This window comes from Hyperoodon ampullatus (genome assembly GCF_949752795.1).
Source record: "Hyperoodon ampullatus genome assembly, chromosome: 1".
NCBI lineage: Eukaryota > Metazoa > Chordata > Mammalia > Artiodactyla > Ziphiidae > Hyperoodon > Hyperoodon ampullatus.
The window spans coordinates 195,293,907-195,317,532 of NC_136914.1; the positions used below are offsets into that span (position 1 = coordinate 195,293,907).

Here is a 23,626-nt window from a genome sequence, read left to right on the forward strand (position 1 = left end):
TCTACCTATTTGCTCAATTTTAGAATACACATTAAGTAATTTCACAATTTCTAACCCATATCCATGATGAAATATATACTTACTAATTAGAGTAGGGTTTGGCAAACTGGCTGCTGGGCCGGATGCCTGCTACTTCAAGTAATTTTATTGGACACAGTCATGTTGGTTTACTCAATCTGCCTGTTTGTTTATGTGTTGCCTTTAGCTATCTTTGACTGCCTTTGCACTGCAAAGGTTACATCAAAGACTATATACCTGTAAACCTAAAATATTTGCTATCTGGATTTCTAAGAAAAAGTTTTTAAGAAAAGCTGATTCCTGCACTAGTGTTTAGTGTTGCTTTATAGCCTCATTGCTTGCCAGTCTCCATCCTTATCATATATTCTGATCAGCCTTATGATTTCTTTTAGAAGAAAGATTTAAAGACATGATCTATTTTTAATTTTTTGTATAAGGTATGGGGTTTCTCAAGATTCATCTATAGATTCATCTATAGAATATCTATAGATATTCTAAACTCATGAGGATAAGGGTATTCTGATATTTACACCTATTTTTGCCCATTAAATTGTTCCTTTCTGAAGTTCCAAACAGGTCTGCTGGCCACAAATGCTATTTTCCTTTGTCTGAGAATATCTTGACTTTCCTTTCATTCCTGAAAAATAATTTCACTGGCTATAGAATTCTGGGTTGACAGGTCTTTTCTTTCAGCACCTGGAATATGTTGTTTCATTTCCTTTTGGTCTCCATGAGATGAGAAATCCAATCATTTGAATCCATGTCATTCAAATGATTGTTCACCTATAGGTAGTTTCTCTGTAGCTGGTTTCAACATTTTTTCTTTGTCCTTAGTTTTTAGAAGTTTGATTATATTGTGTCTTCTTTTTTTTTTTTTTTTTTTTGGCGGTACGCAGGCCTCTCACTGTTGTGGCCTCTCCCATTGCGGACCACAGGCTCCAGACGTGAAGGCTCAGTGGCCATGGTTCATGGGCCCAGCCGCTCCGCGGCATGTGGGATCTTCCCGGACTGGGGCAGGAACCCATGTCCCCTGCATCGGCAGGCGGACTGTCAACCACTGCGCCACCAGGGAAACCCCTATATTGTGTCTTCTTATGTATTTCTTTGAGTTAATCCAATTTGGGTTTGCTCAGCTTCTTGAATCTGTAGACTTATGCCTTTCACCAAACTTGTAAATTTTCATCCATTCTTTCTTTTCTAAACCAAGAATTGTTTGTCTGTTTGTTTGTTTTTTGGTGGCACTGCTTGGCTTGTGGGATCTTAGTTCCCTAACCAGGGATTTAACCCGGGCCACAGCAGTGAAAGCACTGAGTCCTAACCACTGGACCACCAGGGAGCTCCCTTCATTATTTCTTTGAACATTTTTTCTGCCCTATATTTTTCTCCTCTGCTTCTAGAACTATGATGACACAAATGTTAGATCTTTTATTATGGTTCCATAGGTCTCTGAGGCTATAGATACTAGTCTGTTTCTCTTCGTTGATTGATTGAGTATATCCTGTAATCTGTCTTTGTCTTTATGTCCACTGACCCTTCCTTTGTCATCTCTAACCTAATACTGAACGCATTCAGTAAGGTGTTTTATTTCAGTTACCGCTTTTTTCAGTTTATAATTTTCATTTGCTTCTTTTTTCTTAAATCTCTTCTATTTCTTGTTAAGATTCTCCCTTTTTTTTTTTACATGTGTTTTCTTTTTTTTTTTTTGGCTGCACCTCGCAGCCTGTGGGATCTTAGTTCCCCAACCATGGATTGAACCCAGGCCCTTGGCAGTGAGAGCATGGAGTCTTAACCACTGGACCTCCAGGGAATTTCCTTTAGATGTGGTTTTTTTTTTTTTGAATTTTTATTTTATTTATTTTTTCATAGAGCAGGTTCTTATTAGTCATCAATTTTATACACATCAGTGTATACATATCAATGCCAATCGCCCAATTCATCACACCACCATCCCCATCCCCCCACAGCTTTCCCTCCTTGGTGTCCATACATTTGTTCTCTACATCTGTGTCTCAACTTCTGCCCAGCAAACCGGTTCATCTGTACCATTTTTCTAGGTTCCACATACATGCATTAATATATGATATTTGTTTTTCTCTTTCTGACTTACTACACTCTGTATGACAGTCTCTAGATCCATCCACGTCTCAACAAATGACCCAATTTCATTCCTTTCAGTGGCTGAGTAATATTCCATTGTATATATGTACCACAACTTCTTTATCCATTCATCTGTCGATGGGCATTTAGGTTGCTTCCATGACCTGGCTATTGTAAATAGTGCTGCAATGAACATTGGGGTGCATGTGTCTTTTTGAATTATGGGTTTCTCTGTGTATATGCCCAGTAGTGGAATTGCTGGATCATATGGTAATTCTATTTTTAGTTATTTAAGGAACTTCCATACTGTTCTCCATAGTGGCTGTATCAATTTACACTCCCACCAACAGTGCAAGAGGGTTCCCTTTTCTCCACACCCTCTCCAGCATTTGTTGTTTGCAGATTTTCTGATGATGCCCATTCTAACTGGTGTGAGGTGATACCTCATTGTAGTTTTGATTTGCATTTCTCTAATAATTAGTGATGTTGAGCAGCTTTTCATGTGCTTCTTGGCCATCTGTATGTCTTCTTTGGAGAAATGTCTGTTTAGGTCTTCTGCCCATATTTGGATTGGGTTGTTTGTTTCTTTAATATTGAGCTGCATGAGCTGTTTATATATTTTGCAGATTAATCCTTTGTCCATTGATTCATTTGCAAATATTTTCTCCCATTCTGAGTGTTATCTTTCCGTCTTGTTTATGGTTTCCTCTGCTGTGCAAAAGCTTTGAAGTTTCATTAGGTCCCATTTGTTTATTTTTGTTCTTATTTCCATTACTCTAGGAGGTGGGTCAAAAAACATCTTGCTGTGATTTATGTCAAAGGGTGCTCTTCCTATGTTTTCCTCTAAGAGTTTTATAGCATCTGTTCTTACATTTAGGTCTCGAGTCCATTTTGAGTTTATTTTTGTGTATGGTGTTAGGGAGTGTTCTAATTTCATTCTTTTACATGTAGCTGTCCAATTTTCCCAGCACCACTTACTGAAGAGACTGTCTTTTCTCCATTGTATATCCTTGCCTCCTTTGTCATAGATTAATTGACCATAGGTGCGTGGGTTTATCTCTGGGCTTTCTACATTGTTCCATTGATCTTTGTTTCTGTTTTGTGCCAGTACTGTATTGTCTTGATTACTGTAGCTTTGTAGTATAGTCTGAAGTCAGGGAGTCTGATGCCTCCCGGCTCATTTTTTTCCCTCAAGACTGCTTTGGCTATTCAGGGTCTTTTGTGTCTTCATACAAATTTTAAGACTTTTTGTTCTGGTTCCGTAAAAAATGCCATTGGTAATTTGTTTGGGATTGCATTGAATCTGTAGATTGCTTTGGGTAGTATAGTCATTTCCACAATATTGATTCTTCCAATCCAAGAACATGATATATCTCTCCATCTGTTGGTATCATCTTTAATTTCTTTCATCAGTATCTTATAGTTTTCTGCATACAGGTGTTTTGTCTCCCCAGGTAGTTTTATTCCTAGGTATTTTATTCTTTTTGTTGCAATGGTAAATGGGAGTGTTATCTTAATTTCTCTTTCAGATTTTTCATCATTAGTGTATAGGAATGCAAGAGATTTCTGTGCATTAATTTTGTATCCTGCACCTTTACCAAATTCATTGATTAGGTTTAGTATTTTTCTGGTGGCATTTTTAGGATTCTCTATGTATAGTATCATGTCATGTGCAAACAGTGACAATGTTACTTCTTCTTTTACAATTTGTATTCCTTTTCTTCTCTGATTGCCGTGGCTAGGATTTGCAAAACTATGTTGAATAATAGTGGTGAGAGTGGACTTCCTTGTCTTGTTCCTGATCTTAGAGGAAATGCTTTCAGTTTTTCACCATTGAGAATGGTGTTTGCTGTGGTATTGTCATATATGGCCTTTATTATGTTGAGGTAGATTCTCTCTATGCCCACTTTCTGGAGAGTTTTTATCATAAATGGGTGTTGAATTTTGTCAAAAGCTTTTTCTGCATCTATTGCGATGACCATATGGTTTTTATTCTTCAGTTTGTTAATATTGTGTATCACATTGATTGGTTTGTGTATATTGAAGAATCTTTGCATCCGTGGGATAAATTCCACTTGATCATGGTGTATGATCCTTTTAATGTGTTGTTGGATTCTGTTTGCTAGTATTTTGTTGAGGATTTTTGCATCTATATTCATCAGTGATATTGGTCTGTAATTTTGTTTTTTTGTAGTATCTTTGTCTGGTTTTGGTATCAGGGTGATGGTGGCCTCCTAGAATAAGTTTGGGAATGTTTCTTCTTCTGCAATTTTTTGAAGAGTTTGAGAAGGATGGGTGTTAGCTCTTCTCTAAATGTTTGATAGAATTCACCTCTGAAGCCATCTGGTCTTGGACTTTTGTTTGTTGCAAGATTTTTAATCACAGTTTCAATTTCATTACTTATGGTTTGTCTGTTCATATTTTCTATTTCTTCCTGGTTCAGTCTTGGAAGCTTATACCTTTCTAAGAACTTGTCCATTTCTTCCAGGTTGTCCATTTTATTGGCATAGAGTTGCTTGTAGTAATCTCTCATGATCTTTTATATTTCCGCAGTGTCAGTTGTTACTTCTCCTTTCTCATTTCTAATTCTATTGATTTGAGTCTTCTCCCTTTTTTTCTTGATGAGTCTGGCTAATGGTTTATCAATTTTGTTTATCTTCTCAAAGAACCAGCTTTTAGTTTTATTGATCTTTGCTATCGTTTCCTTCATTTCTTTTTCATTTATTTCTGCTCTGATCTTTATGATTTCTTTCCTTCTGCTAACTTTGGGTATTGTTTGTTCTTTCTCTAGTTCCTTTACGTGTAAGGTTAGATTGTTTATTTGAGAATTTTCTTGTTTCTTGAGGTAGGCTTCTATACCTATAAACTTCCCTCTTAGAACCGCTTTTGCTGCATCCTATAGGTTTTGGGTCATCGTGTTTTCATTGTCATTTGTCTCTAGGTATTTTTTGATTTCCTCTTTGATTTCTTCAGTGATCTCTTGGTTATTTAGTAACGTATTGTTTAGCCTCCATGTGTTTGTGTTTTTTACTTTTTTTTTTCCCTGTAATTCATTTGTAATCTCATAGCGTTGCAGTCAGAAAAGATGCTTGATATCATTTCAATTTTCTTAAATTTACTGAGGCTTGATTTGTGACACAAGATGTGATCTATCCTGGAGAATGTCATGCACACTTGAGAAGAAAGTGTAATCTGCTGTTTTTGGATGGAATGTCCTATAAATATCAATTAAATCTATCTGGTCTATTGTGTCATTTAAAGCTTGTTTCCTTATTTATTTTCATTTTGGATGATCTGTCCATTGGTGTAAGTGAGGTGTTAAAGTCCCCCACTATTATTGTGTTACTGTCGGTTTCCTCTTTTATAGCTGTTAGCAGTTGCCTTATGTATTGAGGTGCTCCTATGTTGGGTGCCTATATAATTGTTGTATCTTCTTCTTGGATTGATACCTTCATCATTATGTAGTGTCCTTCCTTGTCTCCTGTAACTAACTTACTTTCTTTCTTTCTTTCTTTCTTTCTTTCTTTCTTTCTTTCTTTCTTTCTTTCTTTCTTTCTTTTTGTCTTTCTTTCTTTCTTTCTTCCTTTCTTCCTTTCTTCCTTTCTTTCTTTCCTTTTCTTTTCATTCTTTTCTTTCTTTCTTAATTTTTGCGGTACACGGGCCTCTCACTGTTGTGGCCTCTCCCATTGCAGAGCACAGGCTCCGGACACGCAGGCCCAGCAGCCATGGCTCACGGGCCCAGCTGCTCGGCGGCATGTGGGATCCTCACGGACTGGGGTATGAACCCGTGTCTCCTGCATCGGCAGGCAGACTCTCAACCACTGTGCCACCAGGGAAGCCCAACATTCTTTATTTTAAATGATATGATTATTTTATCTGATATGAGTATTGCTACTCCAGCTTTCTTTTGATTTCCATTTGCATGGAATATCTTTTTCCATCCCCTCACTTTCAGTCTGTATGTGTCCCTAGGTCTGAAGTGGGTCTCTTGTAGACAGTATATATATGGGTCTTGTTTTTGTATCCATTCAGCCAATCTGTGTCTTTTGGTGGGAGCATTTACTCCATTTACATTTAGGGTATGTTGCTATTGCCATTTTCTTAATTCTTTTGGGGTTTTTTTTGTAGGTCCTTTTCTTCTCTTGTGTTTCCCACTTAGAGAAGTTCCTTTAGCATTTGTTGTAGAGCTGGTTTGGTGGTGCTGAATTCTCTTAGCTTTTGCTTGTCTGTAAAGCTTTTGATTTCTTCATTGAATCTGAATGAGATCCTTGCCGGGTAGAGTAATGTTGGTTGTAGTTTCTTCCCTTTCATCACTTTAAGTATATCATGCCACTCCCTTCTGGCTTGTAGAGTTTCTGCTGAGAAATCAGCTGTTAACCTTATAGGAGTTCCCTTGTATGTTATTTGTCATTTTTCCCTTGCTGCTTTCAATAATTTTTCTTTGTCTTTAATTTTTGCCAATTTGATTACCATGTGTCTCGGCGCGTCTCTCCTTGTGTTTATCTTTCCTGGGACTCTCTGCACTTCCTGGACTTGGATGGCTATTTCCTTTCCCAAAATATTTTCTCGGGTCCTTTCTCTCTCTCTTCTTCTGGGACCCTTATAATGCAAATGTTGTTGCATTTAATGTTGTCCCAGAGGTCTCTTAGGCTGTCTTCATTTCTTTTCATTCGTTTTTCTTTATTCTGTTCCGCAGCAGCGAATTCCACCATTCTGTCTTCCAGGTCACTTATCTGTTCTTCTGCCTCAGTTATTGTGCTATTGATTCTTTCTAGTGTATTTTTCATTTCATTTATTATATTGTTCATCTCTGTTTGTTTGTTCTTTAATTCTTCTAGGTTTTTGTTAAACATTTCTTGCATCTTCTCGATCTTTGCCTCCATTCTTTTTCCGAGGTCCTGGATCATCTTCACTATCATTATTCTGAATTCTTTTTCTGGAAGGTTGCCTATCTCCATTTCATTTAGTTGTTTTTCTGGGGTTTTATCTTGTTCCTTCATCTGGTACATAGCCCTCTGCCTTTTCTTGTCTATGTTTCTGTGAATGTGGTTTTTGTTCCACAGGCTGCAGGATTGTAGTTCTTCTTGCTTCTGCTGTCTGCCCTCTGGTGGATGAGGCTATCTAAGAGGCTTGTGCAAGTTTCCTGATGGGAGGGACTGGTGGTGGGTAGAGCTGACTGTTGCTCTGGTGGGCAGAGCTCAGTAAAACTTTAATCTGCTTGTTTGCTGATGGGTGGGACTGGGTTCCCTCCCTGTTGGTTGTTTCACCTGAGGCAACCCAACACTGGAGCCTACCTGGGCTCTTTGGTGGGGCTAATGACAGACTCTGGGAGGGCTCACGCCAAGGAATGCTTCCCAGAACTTGTACTGCTAGTGTCCTTGTCCCCACGGTGAGCCAAAGCCATCCCCCGCCTCTGCAGGAGACCCTCCAACACTAGCAGGTAGGTCTGGTTCAGTCTCCGCTGGAGTCACTGCTCCTTCCCCTGGGTCCCGATGTGCACACTACTTTGTGTGTGCCCTCCAAGAGTGGAGTCTCTGTTTCCCCCAGTCCTGTCGAAGTCCTGCAATCAAATCCCACTAGCCTTCAAAGTCTGATTCTCTAGGAATTCCTCCTCCCGTTGCTGGATTCCCCAGGTTGGGAAGCCTGACGTGGGGCTCACAACCTTCATTCCAGTGGGTGGACTTCTGTGGTATAAGTGTTCTCCAGTCTGTGAGTCACCCACCCAGCAGTTATGGGATTTTGTTTTACTGTGATTGCACCCCTCCTACCATCTCATTGTGGCTTCTCCTTTGTGTTTGGATATGGGGTATCTTTTTTGGTGAGTTCCAGTGTCTTCCTGTTGATGATTGTCCAGCAGCTAACTGTGATTCTGGTGTTCTCACAAGAGGGAGTGAGAGCACATCCTTCTACTCTGCCATCTTGGTTCCTCCCCTTTAGATGTGTTTTAGTTGCTCATTGAAACATTTTTATGATGGCTACTTAAAATCCTTGCCAAATTGTTCCAACATTTGAATTATCTCAGTGTTGGTACCTGTTATCTTTATTCATTTAAGTTGTGATTTTCCAGAATGTTTTTTAATTGTATCTTGAACATTTTGACTATTATGTTAGGAGGTTCAGAATCCTTTTTAAGTCTTCTTTTTTAAGTAGGCAGGTCCTGGGCCACTTTTTTGGGCTGTGGTTCCAATAACAATTTAATTTCCAGAACATTAGCAGTTTTATTCTGGCATGCTTCATTCCTATGGTATGCATATGTGAAAAATATGTATTTTGCTTTTGTTGGATGAAGTGTTCTAAACACGAGTTAGGTCAAGTTAATTGGTAGTGCTGTTCAGGTCACCTATATCCTTACTGAGTTTCTGTTTACTTATTCTATCAGTTACTTATAGAGGGGTGTTGAGATCTCCCGCTATAATTGTAGATTTCTCTATTTCTCTTCTGAATTCTGTCCGTTTTTGCCTCATAAGTGATGCTCTGTTGTTAGATGTATACACATGAGGATTGATGCATCTCTGATAATTGACCCTTTTATCATTATGTAATGTCCCTTTTTATCCTTGATAATTTTCCTTATTCTGAAGTCTACTTTGTCTGAAATTAATACAAAAACTTCAGTTTTCCCTTGATTGCTATTTGCATAATATAGCTTTCTCCATTCCTTTACTTTTGGCATAAGTCTTTTTTTAAATTTTTGGCTGTGTTGCATCTTTGTTGCTGCACACAGGCTTTCTCTAGTTGTGGTGAGCAGGGGCTTCTCATTGCAGTGGCTTCTCTTGTTGCAGAGCAGGGGCTCTAGGTGCAAGGGCTTCAGTAGTTTTGGCTCGTGGGCTCTAGAGCACAGGCTCAGTAGTTGTGGTGCATGGGCTTAGTTGCTCTGCGGCATGTGGGATCTTCCCAGACCAGGGCTCAAACCCATTTCTCCTGCATTGGCAGGCGGATTCTTAACCACTGTGCCACCAGGGAAGTCCCTTGGTGTAAGTCTTTATATTTAAAGTGGATATCTTGTAGGTAACATATAATTGGGTCTTGGTCTTTTATCAAATTTCACGATGTATGGCTTTTATCTGGTGTGTTTAGGCCATTCTCATTTAAAGTATTGATATAGTTGGGTTAAAGTCTACCATTTTGTTTTCTGTTTGTTGCGTCGTTTGTCCTTTGTTTCCTTTTTTCCTTTCCTAATTTAAGTTGAGCATTTTTATGTTTTCATTTTATCTCTCCCGTTGACTTATTTATACTTTTAGAATTACTTATTTAAACTGTTTTTTTCTAGGATTAATAATATATATTTTGAAATAATTTTAATCCACCTTCAAATAATTTGCTGTTTCATGTGTAATTAAAGGACCTTAACAGTATATTCCCAATTCCTCCTTCTGGTCTCTTATGCATTGTTTTCATGTATTTTACTTCTACATATGCTATATTTACCCAATACATTGTTACTCTGATTATCTATTTTCTTTTTCAGTATGGCTTCTAGAAATTTTTAAATTACATATGTGGCTCACATTATATTTCTACTGAATGATTCTGCTCTAGAATTCTGGCTATCGCCTATCCTACTACCTAACTCCTATCATCTGTTTTTCAATCCTATTGTTGGTCCTATTCATTATATCATGTTTCCACTCTGAATTCTTCTTTCTAGATTCTGAATCTAGATAGTGTTTCCCCACTGTTTATTCCCAGTGGGTTTTGATTCCTTGAGGGGATAGATTTGTGTTGATAGCCTCCAAGCTTACCACTTAATTTTCTTTTCCTTTTTCAATTATTTTCACTTAATTTGTAGTTGATTTTTTCAGCACATTTGCTTCCTCATATGATTTGCTCACATGGTGGACCATCTAGTGGTAGTAGAGGGTAACCTTCATTCCCCAAAGTTTAACTCTGCTCCTGTGAGATGACTTTGAATGCTATTACAGGGAACTTTACTGAGAGAAGGAAGCCATCAATGATTTTTTTTTTTTTTTTTTTTTTTTTTGCGGTACACGTGCCTCTCTCTGTTGTGGCCTCTACCATTGTGGAGCACAGGCTCCAGATGCACAGGTTCAGCGGCCATGGCTCACGGGCCCAGCCACTCCGTGGCATGTGGGATCCTCTCGGACTGGGGCACGAACCCGTGTCCCCTGCATCAGCAGGTGGACTCTCAACCACTGTGCCACCAGGGAAGCCCCATCAATGAATTTTAAATGTATATTTTGATATTAGTTTTGTATCAGGGTTATGTTACATTGTACTATGTGTGCTATATGTAGTTTGTCTCACCCCCATATAATTTTCTTTTAATTATTAGATAGCTTTATAGTTGACTTTGTTTTATAATATTTATAATATTTATGATTTATTTTGTATCATAGGCAAGGCAAAACTGCGTAAGAACAGAATAACTAACTGATTATGGACAGTTTAGGGACTAGTTAAACTAGAGGCTAGAGGCTGTAGGATGTGTCCTTAAGTAACATAATCTAGTAGGAGGAGTAAAACACATGGGCAGAGTTCATTTTAATAACCATATAGTTACTATTCTAAGAGGTACAAAGTAAAGTGTCATATCTGGAAAAGGTTTTATAAGAAAAGAGATATTTTCAAAGGTCATTTAGTTGTAGATGTGATGTCAGTCTGCTGTGAAATGACAATTAAGGGCTTGGGCTCTGGAATTAGACTGCTTAGGTTTGAATGCCATTTTTGAGCATTTTGATCTTGGGCAAGTTATATATCCTTTGAGTCTTAGTTTTTCAAGTTAACAGTGTTATTCTCTTTTCCTATAGGAAATCTAAAGATATAATCAGCAAAACAACTTCTCACAGTGAAAAATTTGGTGCTGATTTTGATGACTTGTCAGCGGAACTCAGACATTTTAACCAGGAAGGTACAAAACTGGTTGAAGAGTCTGAGAAACACTGTGATAAACTCAGTAGCAACCTTGAAATAATATCTCAAGAGACTGAACAGAGATGTGAGGCTCTGAACACAAGCACACTTTATTTTTCTGAACAGTGGGTATCTTGCTTAAATAAAAGGGAAGAGGAACTTCAGAATTTATTGAAGGTAATAACTTTATAACTGGAATATAACGCTATATATAATAGAATAGAATATAGAATAGAATATAACACTATATTCTCTCCTTTGGGGAGAATAGTGATAATCAGAATATTAAATATTCTTGGCTAAGAATTGGTTTCAAAACACATGATATTTTAAAGTATAAGTTGTTTTTTTTTTTTTTTTTGGCTGCATTGAGTCTTCAATGCTGCGTGCAGGCTTTCTCTAGTTGCGGCAAGCGGGGGCTACTCTTTGTTGCGGTGCGCAGGCTTCTCATTGTGGTGGCGTCTCTTGTTGCGGAGCGCGGGCTTCAGTAGTTGTGGCTCGCAGGCTCTAGAGCGCAGGCTCAGTAGTTGTGGCGCAAGGGCTTAGTTGCTCCACGACATGTGGGGTCTTCCTGGCCCAGGGCTCAAACCCGTGTCCCCTGCATTGGCAGGCGGATTCTTAACCACTGCGCCACCAGGGAAGCCCTTAAAATATAATTAATGACTTAAAATTTTAAGTGTAACAGTTGGTATGCTTATATGTGATCTTGTTTAACATATGTTTCCTAGATCTTCAAATTATTTAACATTTATCTGATCTGTCCTATATCTATCTGTGGTTTTTGACTCATTAGTTCTTTCAGCTAAGAGCACCCCATCTTTTGATATATAATACTTTTCACTTATGTATGCTTTTTACTTTTCTCCGGGTACATTCAAACCTGTTATTGCTTTAATTATTTAGGATATTGTTCTGGTTACTCAGAAGATATCTGATAGATTTGTGGGTTTGCTTGAACTTAACATTTGCATGAGCCCTTTGTGGCTTGGTTTTTCTTCTATGCAATAAAAGGATTTTACTAATATTCTCGGGAATTAGGTAAAAGAACTTAAGTATTTTAAGCTATATAAGCTATTTTCACTAAAAGGAACCATGACTAGTGGAGAAATAGGTAGTTTCAGGTTTGGAGCAGGAAGTGTACCAGATGAGCCTACAGATCTTGTCATATCAGAAAGTAAGGAAGCTGTTAAAGAGTAGTGGGGCTGTGTCAAAAAGACTTAGGAGCCAACTTGATGACACTCCCCTGTTTAAAGGTGGTACAATTTGAGCATCAAAAAGAGTAATTGCTACAATAGATTAAGATACGTCAAATATGTTAAAATTGATGAATTCATAAAAATTTCATTAGTCTACTTTGGATCACGCTAGGGAAGCAAGAAATGATTCTGAGAAGTGGTAAATAAAGGGAAACAATTGAGCATCCATCTGTCTTTCCTGAAAGAACTCTATCTTGGTTCAGCAGGGTAATGGATGAAGAAAACTGTTTCAAAGAAGAATCCCAGCTAATAAAATGCAGAAGAAATGACAGAATTGGGATATCACAGTTTTGCAACCCTTAGTGAAATAATCCCTGTGGACATTAATGACTGCTTACACCATTTGATCAAAAGCTGAAGGAGATGTTTATAATTAAGAGGGTGACCACACTCTAACACATGGATTAGTCTTCTTTTTTGGCTGTGCCACGTGGCTTGTGGGATTTTAGTTCCCCGACCCAGGGCCTCGGTAGTGAAAGCGTGGAGTCCTATAACCACTGGACCACCAGGGAGTTCCCCACACTGATTAATCCTAATGTGAGAGACACGACCAGGCATTATGTGCTTTGAGTACTACCTATGAAATATTCTTGCCCAAAAGTTAAAACCTTATTTAGATCAAGCCTTTAGATCTAAATAATTTGTAGAAAATACAGAGGACAGATGAACATGTGAAAATAACAGGTTAGAGGTGCAATCGACAAAATCCAGAAATTGAGATATTCAGTAGAGCACAAAGACCTGGTTTCTTCAATGAAAATTTTTTTCAAGGAGAAAAGTATGAGGAAGGATAACTTATATCAAGAGAGAGTTAAGACTAGAGGGCCTTAAGCCTCGGTTTTCCTGGGATAGTCCTTGTTTATATCTATTGCACTGGGGTTATTACTATTAATGGCCCTTTTTACTCTGAGAATATCTCAGTTTGGATGATAAATTATATAGTCAATTAAGACATATCAACCAAATATAATGATGAATTCTGATTCAAACAAAACAAGTCTGAAAAACAGACAATTGGTAAAATTTGAACACTGACTAGACGTTTGATATAAAGACATCAATGTTAAATTTTGTAGAAGTGAGAGTGGTCTTACGAAGCTCTTAACTCTTAGAGAAGTATGCTGAAGTAAATGGATGAAATGGTGTAGGATTTGCTTCAAAATAATCCTGGTGGAGAGCAGGAGTAAGTGGCCAATCTTGTTTGATCTATATATCCCATGTAGTAATAAATGTTGAGGCTGGGGAGTGAATATAAGGGGGTTATTATTATTATTTCTACTTTTGCAGTTTCTAAAACTTTTATCATGGAAAATTTCAAGGTAAGGAGAAGTTAAATATTGCATAAAGCACTGACAACTTTGATTTTAATAATGAAGTCTTATTTGCATCATTTACAGGTTGTACAACAAGGTTGTGAGGCTTCAAGTTCAGAGATTACTGAAAAATTAATTGGACATAAAGCAGCTAATGAGAACCAGCATAACATTCTTCTTGGTCAGATAACTATTGATGAAGAAGAATTAATGACACAAAGTCAAGAACTTAATAAAACCGTAAAAATTGGTTTGACTAAGCTTAATTGCTTTCTGCAACAGGATCTGAAACTGGATATCCCAACAGGTACTTTATTTTTTTTTTTTTTTTGCGGTAGGCGGGCCTCTCACTGTTGTGGCCTCTCCCCTTGCGGAGCACAGGCTCCGGAGCACAGGCTCAGTGGCCATGGCTCACGGGCCCAGCCGCTCTGCGGCACGTGGGATCTTCCCAGACCGGGGCACGAACCCGTGTCCCCTGCATCGGCAGGCGGACTCTCAACCACTGCGCCACCAGGGAAGCCCACCAACAGGTACTTTAAAAGGGAAATGGAATTGTTAAATTTTTTGAAGTTGAATTCAACTGTATACAGTGCTGGATGTTCAGAAAAGCTAGGTCCTGCCATTGCCTGATAGGAATTTGCCATCCCACTCTGATCAACTCAAATGTGGAAAAATTAGAACCCCAAAATAGCTTTGATCAAGCATTAAATGATGCACATGACATATACTCCCAGACACTTGGGCATCATAATTCAGTAAAAGTTTACAAACATTCAGGGAACTGGCTTTGATTAAGAGAGCACATTTTAAAAGCAAATAAAAAGAAAACCAGGGGCTTCCCTGGTGGCGCAGTGGTAGAGAGTCCGCCTGCCGATGCAGGGGACACGGGTTCGTGCCCCGGTCCAGGAGGATCCCACATGCCGCGGAGCGGCTGGGCCCGTGAGCCACGGCCGCTGAGCCTGCGCGTCCGGAGCCTGTGCTCTGCAACGGGAGAGGTCTCAACAGTGAGAGGCCCGCGTACCGCAAAAAAAAAAAAAAAAAAAAAAAAGAAAACCAACCATCTATCTAGCACTGTTTATAAAAGGACATTTTAATACCAAAAATAGTGGAGGAATGTAATTAAATAAATCTAGTTTAATGCAGAGCTTACCACATTGTGCATTTTCTTATGTGTACCTCTCATTTTGTCATGACTGTTAGATTGGCATTTAGGAATTACCGTTTTGGGAGGTCAAAGATGGCAAGGATCAGTGTAGGTGTAATGATTCAGGGATGCCTTCATGAAAGAAGGTGTAACTGTTTCACACAGGATGAGTAATTGAGTTATTCATTAGATTGTGGTAGGGGTTGCACACCCTGTAAGTTTAGTAAAAATCACTGAGTGGATTTTGTGGTGTGTAAATTACACTTTAAAGCTTTTTTTTTTTTTTTTTAGCAATTATAAAAGAGGATGGCACTAAAGGATGTCAATTTATTTTTTCCCCAAGACTCTTGATATTTATTGTCCACTTTTCAATGAAATTAGGAATATAACCATTAAGTGAAAAGGCAAGTGCCTGTGTAAATTATGAGAGCATGAGTTATTATAAAGAAATTAACTGGTTAATATTTAGCTACCACCAAATTTAGTGAAATGATTATCCCTGTCAAACTGATCATGCTGCCATTCCTCAGAACACTCTGAATCCTTTTAGAGCCTACAAAACCTCTTCTATACATGCTCAGAGATGGAAAATTTCATGTTTTGGTGTAGGTGGAATCTTGAAAATGGTTGAGTCTATTTAAGATCAGCTGTCAAGTTAGGAAATATTTTAAGCAACATATGCCTGACAGATAGCAAGACTGATTCTCATATGTGGCAGTGGTTCTATTTTTGGAAGACAAAGACTTATTGGGAGGTATAAGTTCTAGCATTAAAAAAAGTACCTTACTCATATCCCACACTTCAATTTTTACCACTTATATTATGTCCACTAAAGGTATGACACCACAGAGGAAAAATTATTTATACCCATCAACACTGGTGAGAACTCAGCCACGTGAACAGCTCCTTGATCAGTTGAAAAGGAAACAGCCTGAGCTGTTAATGATGCTAAACTGTTCAGAAAACAACAAAGAAGAGACAAGTCAGGTAAAATTTATTTTAGGCATCATAATTTTAGAACTCTCCCATGAACTCTTTAAAAAATATATATATATATATTTATTTAGGTTGTGCTAGGTCTTAGCTGTGGCAGGCAGCCTCCTTAGTTGCGGCTCGTGGGCTCCTTAGATGCAGCATGCATGTGGGATCTAGTTCCCTGACCAGGGGTCGAACCCTGGCCCCCTGCATTGGGAGCATGGAGTCTTATCCACTGCACCACCAGGGAAGTCCCTCCCATAAACTCTTGATGTCATCTTCTTCACGAGAAGAATTTTATCCTTTGCCCTTCAGTCCTACCCTGTCTCATTATGGATAGTTGACTGCTAAGCCTGCTTCTTTTATTTGGGCCATTTTTTATGATTAGACTTATAGATAATTATAATAGACAATGTTTATGTTATGCTGATTATGTGCCCGACACTGTTCTAAACACTTTACATATATATTTACTCAGTTAATTGTCTCAATAACTCTATAAGGTGAATGCTAGTACTATCCCCATTTTAACAGGTGAGGAAACTAAGAATTACCTTGTCCTAAGTCACAAGGATGGAGCTGGAATTAGAACCTAGCTCCACAATTTGTGCCCTTAACTCTAGTAATTATAGAAAAGTTGGGAAATTGGAAAGTAACAAAGAAGATAAAAAATAAACTGTAATCTCTTTATTCTGAGATTACCATATTTAACATTTTATTATAGGTACTTCTCTATATGAAAACATAATAGGAATTATTTTCATTACTTTGTAGACTTCCTACTGATTTTGTTGAGGTTTACCTTTTATGTAATGGACATTGTGTTATTTTCAAAGAAGAAAACTGCCTTTACTTGTGTGAAGGTTTTTAAGCCCTGGGACTTAATCACTCATCAGCTTCTTATTTTAGGACTTGGATGAAGAAAAGGCGGTTCTGGTGCATACTGTTGAAGAACCTCTAAGTCAAGAGCCATCTGTAGACACTAGTTTGGATTGTTCATCAAGTGGTGGGGTTCCATTTTTCCAGGTACCTGATTATATCCTATCAGATAACCCTTCCACATCTGATGTAAGTCAGTCATTTGCTATTCAATATAAAGACATTACTCTTGGTGGGTGGAATAGAAAAAATATTTTAGTCATTCCTTTGGGATGGCTTGTTAACTTTTCTGATTTAAATTATTTACACAAGTATGATAATCGATTAGGGGTTTTTGGTAGGATAAATAAAGGCAAAATATGACTTAATCCCATCCTTAGCTGGTAATATTCTGCTGTTATATTTATCCCTTTTCTGCCTCCTACATACTCAGAATGATACTAAAAACAGTCATTTCTCTCTTCCCTCCAACTTTGACATGGAAATCCTGGAGCCTGTCTCTGTCTATGATCAGACCTTGAAGGCTAAGAAGTTTAAAAGATTGAGAGACCGAATGCCTCTCTGTTAAATGACTGATTCTCCAACTTGAGGCTTTTCTCCTATTCACTATTCCCCCATGAGTCTCCTGTCTTGATCTTGTGTGTTTAAATCCCATGCCCTCTCCTATCACCTTTTCATCACTGTTGGGAGTATGGCACTGTAAACTATCTACATCTTTCCCTCTAATTTGAAGTCATGAGCCTAGACAGTCTGTGAGGTAAGGATTTCCTTACTTACATAGGACATTGATGTCTACATTTTATAGTTGAAGTACTGCTTCTGATATGTATATGCTTGTACCTGTCTTTAATAGACCTGCAGGTCTTTCCACCAAGATCTAAAGATTCTCCATCCCTGATTTAAGCTGTTAAAACTTCTAGCTCAGATTTTATTAAATTCCTCTCTGTCTGCATCAAGGCAGTTTTATCTCCAAAGTCTTCCTACCTTTTGCTTCATTCTTTACTATTAGAAAACTCTAGATATATTTCTTTCTATTTATCGACCCTCTCTTCTATCTTATAAAGTTAAGAAAAGGGGGAAAGTTAAAGAGAAGAGAACCTTAGTGACTACTTAATCCCTGTTTGGAAATCCTTTCGTTATTAAAGTTTATGATGTTTGAAGACCAGGCTTGGTGGTTCAGCTATGGCAAAGAAGTTCCTATAGTACCAGAAAAGACTTGGGATTGGATTTTAGACCTTTAGCTGAAGTCCAGGAATTATTTTTACTCTGATAGCAGTCTGATATGGGGAAATTTTCTGGGTTAAAAACTTTAAAGTTGGTTTATGATTTGTCTAAGAATTGATGAGTGGGTCTACAATGAAAGTCGTCAGGCAAGTACAAGGATTCCAATGAAATATTTCCAAATGAGAAATATGAAATAAGTTTTTTAAAAGATAAGATACAACTTAAATAAAAAGTGCCTTGAGGTAGCCTGTATATCAGATTCTGTGCTTAAAATAGAATTGCCTTTTTTTTTTTTCACCTGCACTGCACCTCTTGTAGGATCTTAGTTCCCTGACCAGGGATTGAACCCAGGCCCTCAACAGTGAAAGCACGGACTCCTAACCACTGGACCACCAGAGAATTCCCAGAATTGCCAATTTTGTACAATAACAAATCTTTGTTTCCCTAGAGCAAGATTTCTAGCAGCCACACTATTGACATTTTGAGCTGGATAATTCTTTGTTGTGGTGACCTGTCCTATGTATTATGTTTAGCAGCTTCCCTGGCTTTTGTCCACTAGAAGCCAGTAGCAATCCCCTAGTTTTAACAACCAAAAATGTCTCCAGACAGTACCAAATGTCCCCTGGGGTGCAAAATCTCCCTACTGAGAACCATTGCCCTACAGTAAAATATGTAATTATTCCTTGGAAAATCATACAGAAAATTAATACTTCTTTCACCCCCTCTTGGTGATAAAATGAAGAAGGCATTCATTTCTACTTGCCAAATTGTTGGCTCAAATTTGTGCTGAGTGTTTTCTAAAGTTTTCCACACCTAATTTCTTGCCTATAAACCAGAGAACTTTGAAAATAGAATATGATTAATATGTATCAGATGTTACTTTATATTGACTTAATTTTCCCCCTTAAATCCACAGCATAAAAAATCACACGGAAAAGATAAAGAAAACAGAGGCATTAATCCGCTGGAGAGGTCTAAAGTAGAAGAAACTACAGAGCAATCTGTTATGAAGAGCAGATTACCTCTACGAGCCCAGAACAATTTTTAGTTAACTTGAGGACAGGTAATTTTACTTTCTAAGAAAAATGAAAAATAAAACCTGTAACCCCAGAAGTTGAGCCTTGTGTATAGATTAAAAACGAGTAGAAAATATCAAGGCAGTACTGTAAATTTAGTTGAATTTATTATCTACCCATTTTTTCTGTCATTGCTATAGTTTACTGTATATTAAGTTGGGTTTCATTTGGGATTTGCATTGAGTAAATATGTATTTCTAGCTTTTGATATAAAATAGCTCTTTCATAACAAATGAAAAATATTTTTCTAGTATATTACTAAATAGCAGATATATAGAAGCTGCAGTGTTCTTTTAGGCTTGAACTTATATAGGTAAATATCACCAGCGCATGGTTTTAGGAAGGACCTTATCCTTTCTTTTCTTGGTATGATTGAATTATGTTTATTTGCTTACCTCCTTCCCTAGACTGTTTCATTCTGCCTTCTCAGCAAACTTTCTCCCTTTTTTTTGTCACCAAACCATTTGTAGAGCTACAAAATGGTATCCATTATTATTATGAGATAGCCAGAATTTTACCTAGATATCTTTTACACTTTTCTGTGGTTATCTCTAAAATTGCTGTCAACAATAAACACAACCCTAGAAGTATCCCTTCCTTCAATATTTTAATTTGTTTCCTCCTAGATATGAAAGCATTTCATTCCTTTATGAGGCCTAACACATTAGTCCCCACAGAGTTCATAAAAAGCCATCTTCTCCAGAATATAGATTGCTATTATGAGAGAACTACCTGGAGTTCTGATTAACGGCTATGTGACCCTATTTTGAAGCCTGTATCTTGTGCAAAAGGTCAAAGTGTTTAAGCGCTTTTTGAAGCTATTAATTATGACTATCATTTATATTCTTTTGTTTACCTGGTGAAACTTTTTGTTGTTCTTTGTATATAATAAAATATGTGTGTATATATTTTTCGCTATTGAAATCTTAACCCTTATTAGAAGGGCCCTGACAATTTTGATCTGGCAGCCAAATTTCTGGAAGTTGGGATGTTTCAGCATGAAGAACCAGAGCACTTAGAAGGAATATATGTGAAGAATAAATTTTGTGCACACATCAAGTTTAAGTGTATAAATTCAGATTTGATTCTGATAGCTAAGTAAAACCAAACCCTGTTGGAGAATTAGAAAATGTGCTACTTCAAGGAAATAAGTTTGCCTTGCAGAGTACTAATTATCTTAATAAAAATGATCATATAATTTCTCTGCAAAATCAGATGTCAACATAAGCTATGGATAATATCTAAAAAAATAAGCTACCCTCAGTAAATCCATGATTAATAAATGTGGTTTCTACATTAACTTATTTGTCTCATTACTTCTTATTTGGCAATGGGTATGTTTACAGAGTTAAGCCAATTGTGTTAAAATTCCTAAAATAAACTTCTACAGAAGTACCAGCAAGGAAGAAGGGCCTTGGTAAACATCCCGGCTTTCAGTTGCACTCAAAGGGGCTATGATTTAGTGTAAGATTAATGAGAAACAGATTGGGCCTCACAGGGCCTGAAGTCCAGCTTTAAGTCATCTCATTCCCTAAGTTTTAAAGTTATCTAGGAATGCTAATGCAACTGGTTGAACCGCCTGACAGAAGCAAAAATAAATCTGGAGAATTTTAACATCCAGAGCCTTAAATTAGCTCTGTAAATTTTAATATACAATGTCAAGGACTCAAAAAATAACCCTCAGCAAAAACAGAGTAGGTAGCTTCAAGGACCCGTTCCTCCTCAGAGGCAAAAACATTCAGAAACAATTTTGTCAGAACTTGGAAGCAAATGTTGAATCAAGAACGAAATAACTTAAAAACTAGGAAAGCTTTTTGGTGTTTTACTTGCCCTTGTTCCATTCCCCTTCCCAGCTCTGTGGTGGTCTTGAAGACATGCAGAAGCCCATCGTTCTCAGAGTGAGACCCTGTTCCCTGGTCTTGAAGGAGCAGAGGAGATCTTAATCTCAGAAAGTTGTTTGTTGAAACCTGTCTAAGCCAACCTGAAGGACTGAAGCAAGGCACTTTCCTTTGTTTCATCTAACTCAGAACTCAGGGTGGAAAAATGGCAGGTATTTCTCAAAAATACTGTAAGGCAGATGAACAACCTGCTGCCACCTTTGACAAAGGATTACAGTTGAGGTAAATAAAGGAGTGCCTAAAGCCTGAGAGGAAAAAATGGGAGAGAATTTCCTAGGGAAATTAGGCTACTCGAAAACAACAGTGTATACTAGGGAACTGAGAAAGCCATCAGTTAGGCCAAGTTGCATGCTTAGAAAAGACCTGAGAAGACCTAAGTGTTCACTGCTGGCTGAACTCTAGGCTCAGCACAAGCAGGAAGTGAAGGCTAAGCAGACTTAAAATGACCTAGCTAAGCACTTAAAGGAGTGCTCCAACACAGCCAACCTACAAAGACTGGGAGGATTTTTTTTTCCTTTTTATTCTTTTAATTCTTGTTTTATGTATTTATTTTTTGGCTACTAGCGTTCAAGGAAATCTGTCAACACACTAGCTGAACACAAGCAAAAAAATAGTCTTTAGAGACTACGTAAGTCAAAGAATTGAGACTTTACAAAAAAATAGTCTAGAAAAGTCACTAAATAAATTGCTACAGCCCACAGCAAGGAAGAAAAACAAACCCGGAAGCATGAAGAATCTGATTTCCAAAGTTACCCTATTATAATATTCAAATGTTCAGTTTTCAACAAAAACTAGGAATTATGCAAAGAAAGTATGGCTCATTCACAGAAGAAATGAACATAAACCATCCCTGAGGGAGCACAAATTTTGGACTTTAAATCAACTGTCTCATATATGCTCAAAGAGCTAAAGGAATCCATTAGGAAAATGTCTCAACGAATAGAGGATATCCATGAAGAAACCATAAAAAGGAACCATACAAATTTAGAGCTGGAAAGTAAGATAACTGAAATGAAAAAAATCACTAGAGGCTTCGGCTTCCAATAGTAGATATGATCAGGCAATAGAAAGCCAGTGAACTTGAAGCTAGGTCAATTGAAATTGTCCAATTGAAGAAGCAAAAAGGGAAAAGAATGAAGGAAAAAGTAGAACTTAAGAGACATGTGGAGCACAATGAAGCACACCAATATTTACAAAAAGAGAGTACCAAAAGAATAGGAGAGAAAGAAAGAGGCAGACAATACTTGAAGAAATAATGGCTGAAAACTTCTCAGATTTGTTAAAACACTCAAATCTACACATCCAAGATGCTCAATAAATCCAAACAGGATAAACTCAGAGATCACAAGACAATCAAACTGTTAAAACTGAAGACAGAATCTTGAAAGCAGCAAGAGTAGTCTTCAGGAAAATGCAAATCAAAACCACAATGAGGGCTTCCCTGGTGGCGCAGTGGTTGAGAGTCCGCCTGCCGATGCAGGGGACACGGGTTCATGCCCCGATCCCGGAAGATCCCACATGCCGCGGAGCGGCTGGGCCCGCGAGCCATGGCCGCGGAGCCTGTGCGTCCGGAGCCTGTGCTCTGCAACGGGAGAGGCCACAGCAGTGAGAGGCCCGTGTACAGCAAAAAAAAAAAAAAAAAAAAAACCACAATGAGATATCACTTTACATCCACAAGGATAGCTATAGTAAAAACAGAAAATAACAAGTCATGGTGAAGATGTTCAGTGGGAACCCTCATATATTGCTTGTGGGAATGTAAAGTGGTTCAGCCACTGTTTAAAAAGTTTGGTGGTTCATAAACAAGTTAAATGTAGAATTACCATTTCACCCAGCAACTCTACTCCTAGGTATCTACCCAAGAGAAAAGAAAAAATTTATCCACACAAATTTGTACACAAATGTTCATGTTAGCACTATGAGCTAAATGGTATAAACAATCCAAGTGTCCATCAACATATGAATGGATAAATATGTGTTATATACATATAATGGATTATTACTCAGCCATAAAAAAGAATGAAGCACTGATACATGCTACTGTGTGGATAAATCTTGAAAATATAATGCTATGTGAAAAATATCAGATGTATAAATTCATATATTGTATGTTTACATTTGTATGAAATATCCAGAATAGGTAAATTCATAGAAACAGATTGGTGGTTGCCAAGGCTATTTTGAGTTGAGGGAAAGGGCATTACTGCTTAATGAATATCGAGTTCTCTTTTGGGATGTTGGAAATGTTTTGGCACTAGATAGATGTGGTGGTTGTACAACATTGTGAATACACAAAGTGCCACAGAATTATGTACTTTAAAATGATTTATTTTAGGGACTTCCCTGGTGGCACAGTGGTTAAGAATTCTCCTGCCAATGCAGGGGACACGCGTTCGATCCCTGCTCTGGGAAGATTCCACATGCTGCGGAGCAACTAAGCCTGCGTGCCACAACTACTGAAGCCCAAGTGCCTAGAGCCCGTGCTCTGCAACAAGAGAAGCCACCACAATGAGAAGCCCACGCACTGCAACGAAGAGTAGCTCCCACTCACTGCAACTAGAGAAAATGCGCGCAGCAATGAAGACCAAATGCAGCCATAAATAAATTAATTAATTAATTAAAAAAAAATAGCCTAGTATAACAAGAGACAGACCAAAAACCCACAGAAAAGACAACAGAAACAAATTATAGAATTTACAGCTAATTGAGTTGCCAAACAAAATCTTTTATTTATTTATTTTTGACCACACCATGCAGCTTGCAGGATCTTAGTTCCCCGACCAGGGATTGAACCCAGGCTACGGCAGTGAAAGCGCCGAGTCTTAACCACTGGACTGCCAGGGAATTACCGAAATTCTTTAAATGTTTAATTTTA

General features: G+C 37.9%; 1 protein-coding gene across 1 annotated transcript in view; it reads left to right on the forward strand.

Moving 5' to 3' along the window:
- The window catches only part of KIF11 (kinesin family member 11), a gene marked incomplete at both ends in the record, with an annotated part of 54,376 nt that extends 35,551 nt beyond the window's left edge, over positions 1-18,825 (forward strand). The window contains 5 exons of the mRNA XM_079698688.1: positions 10,884-11,163; positions 13,640-13,862; positions 15,535-15,686; positions 16,584-16,700; positions 18,694-18,825. Coding sequence (XP_079554814.1) covers positions 10,884-11,163; positions 13,640-13,862; positions 15,535-15,686; positions 16,584-16,700; positions 18,694-18,825 — 904 coding nt within the window. The remainder of the gene's footprint in view (positions 1-10,883; positions 11,164-13,639; positions 13,863-15,534; positions 15,687-16,583; positions 16,701-18,693) is intronic.
- Positions 18,826-23,626: the final 4,801 nt, after the last annotated feature.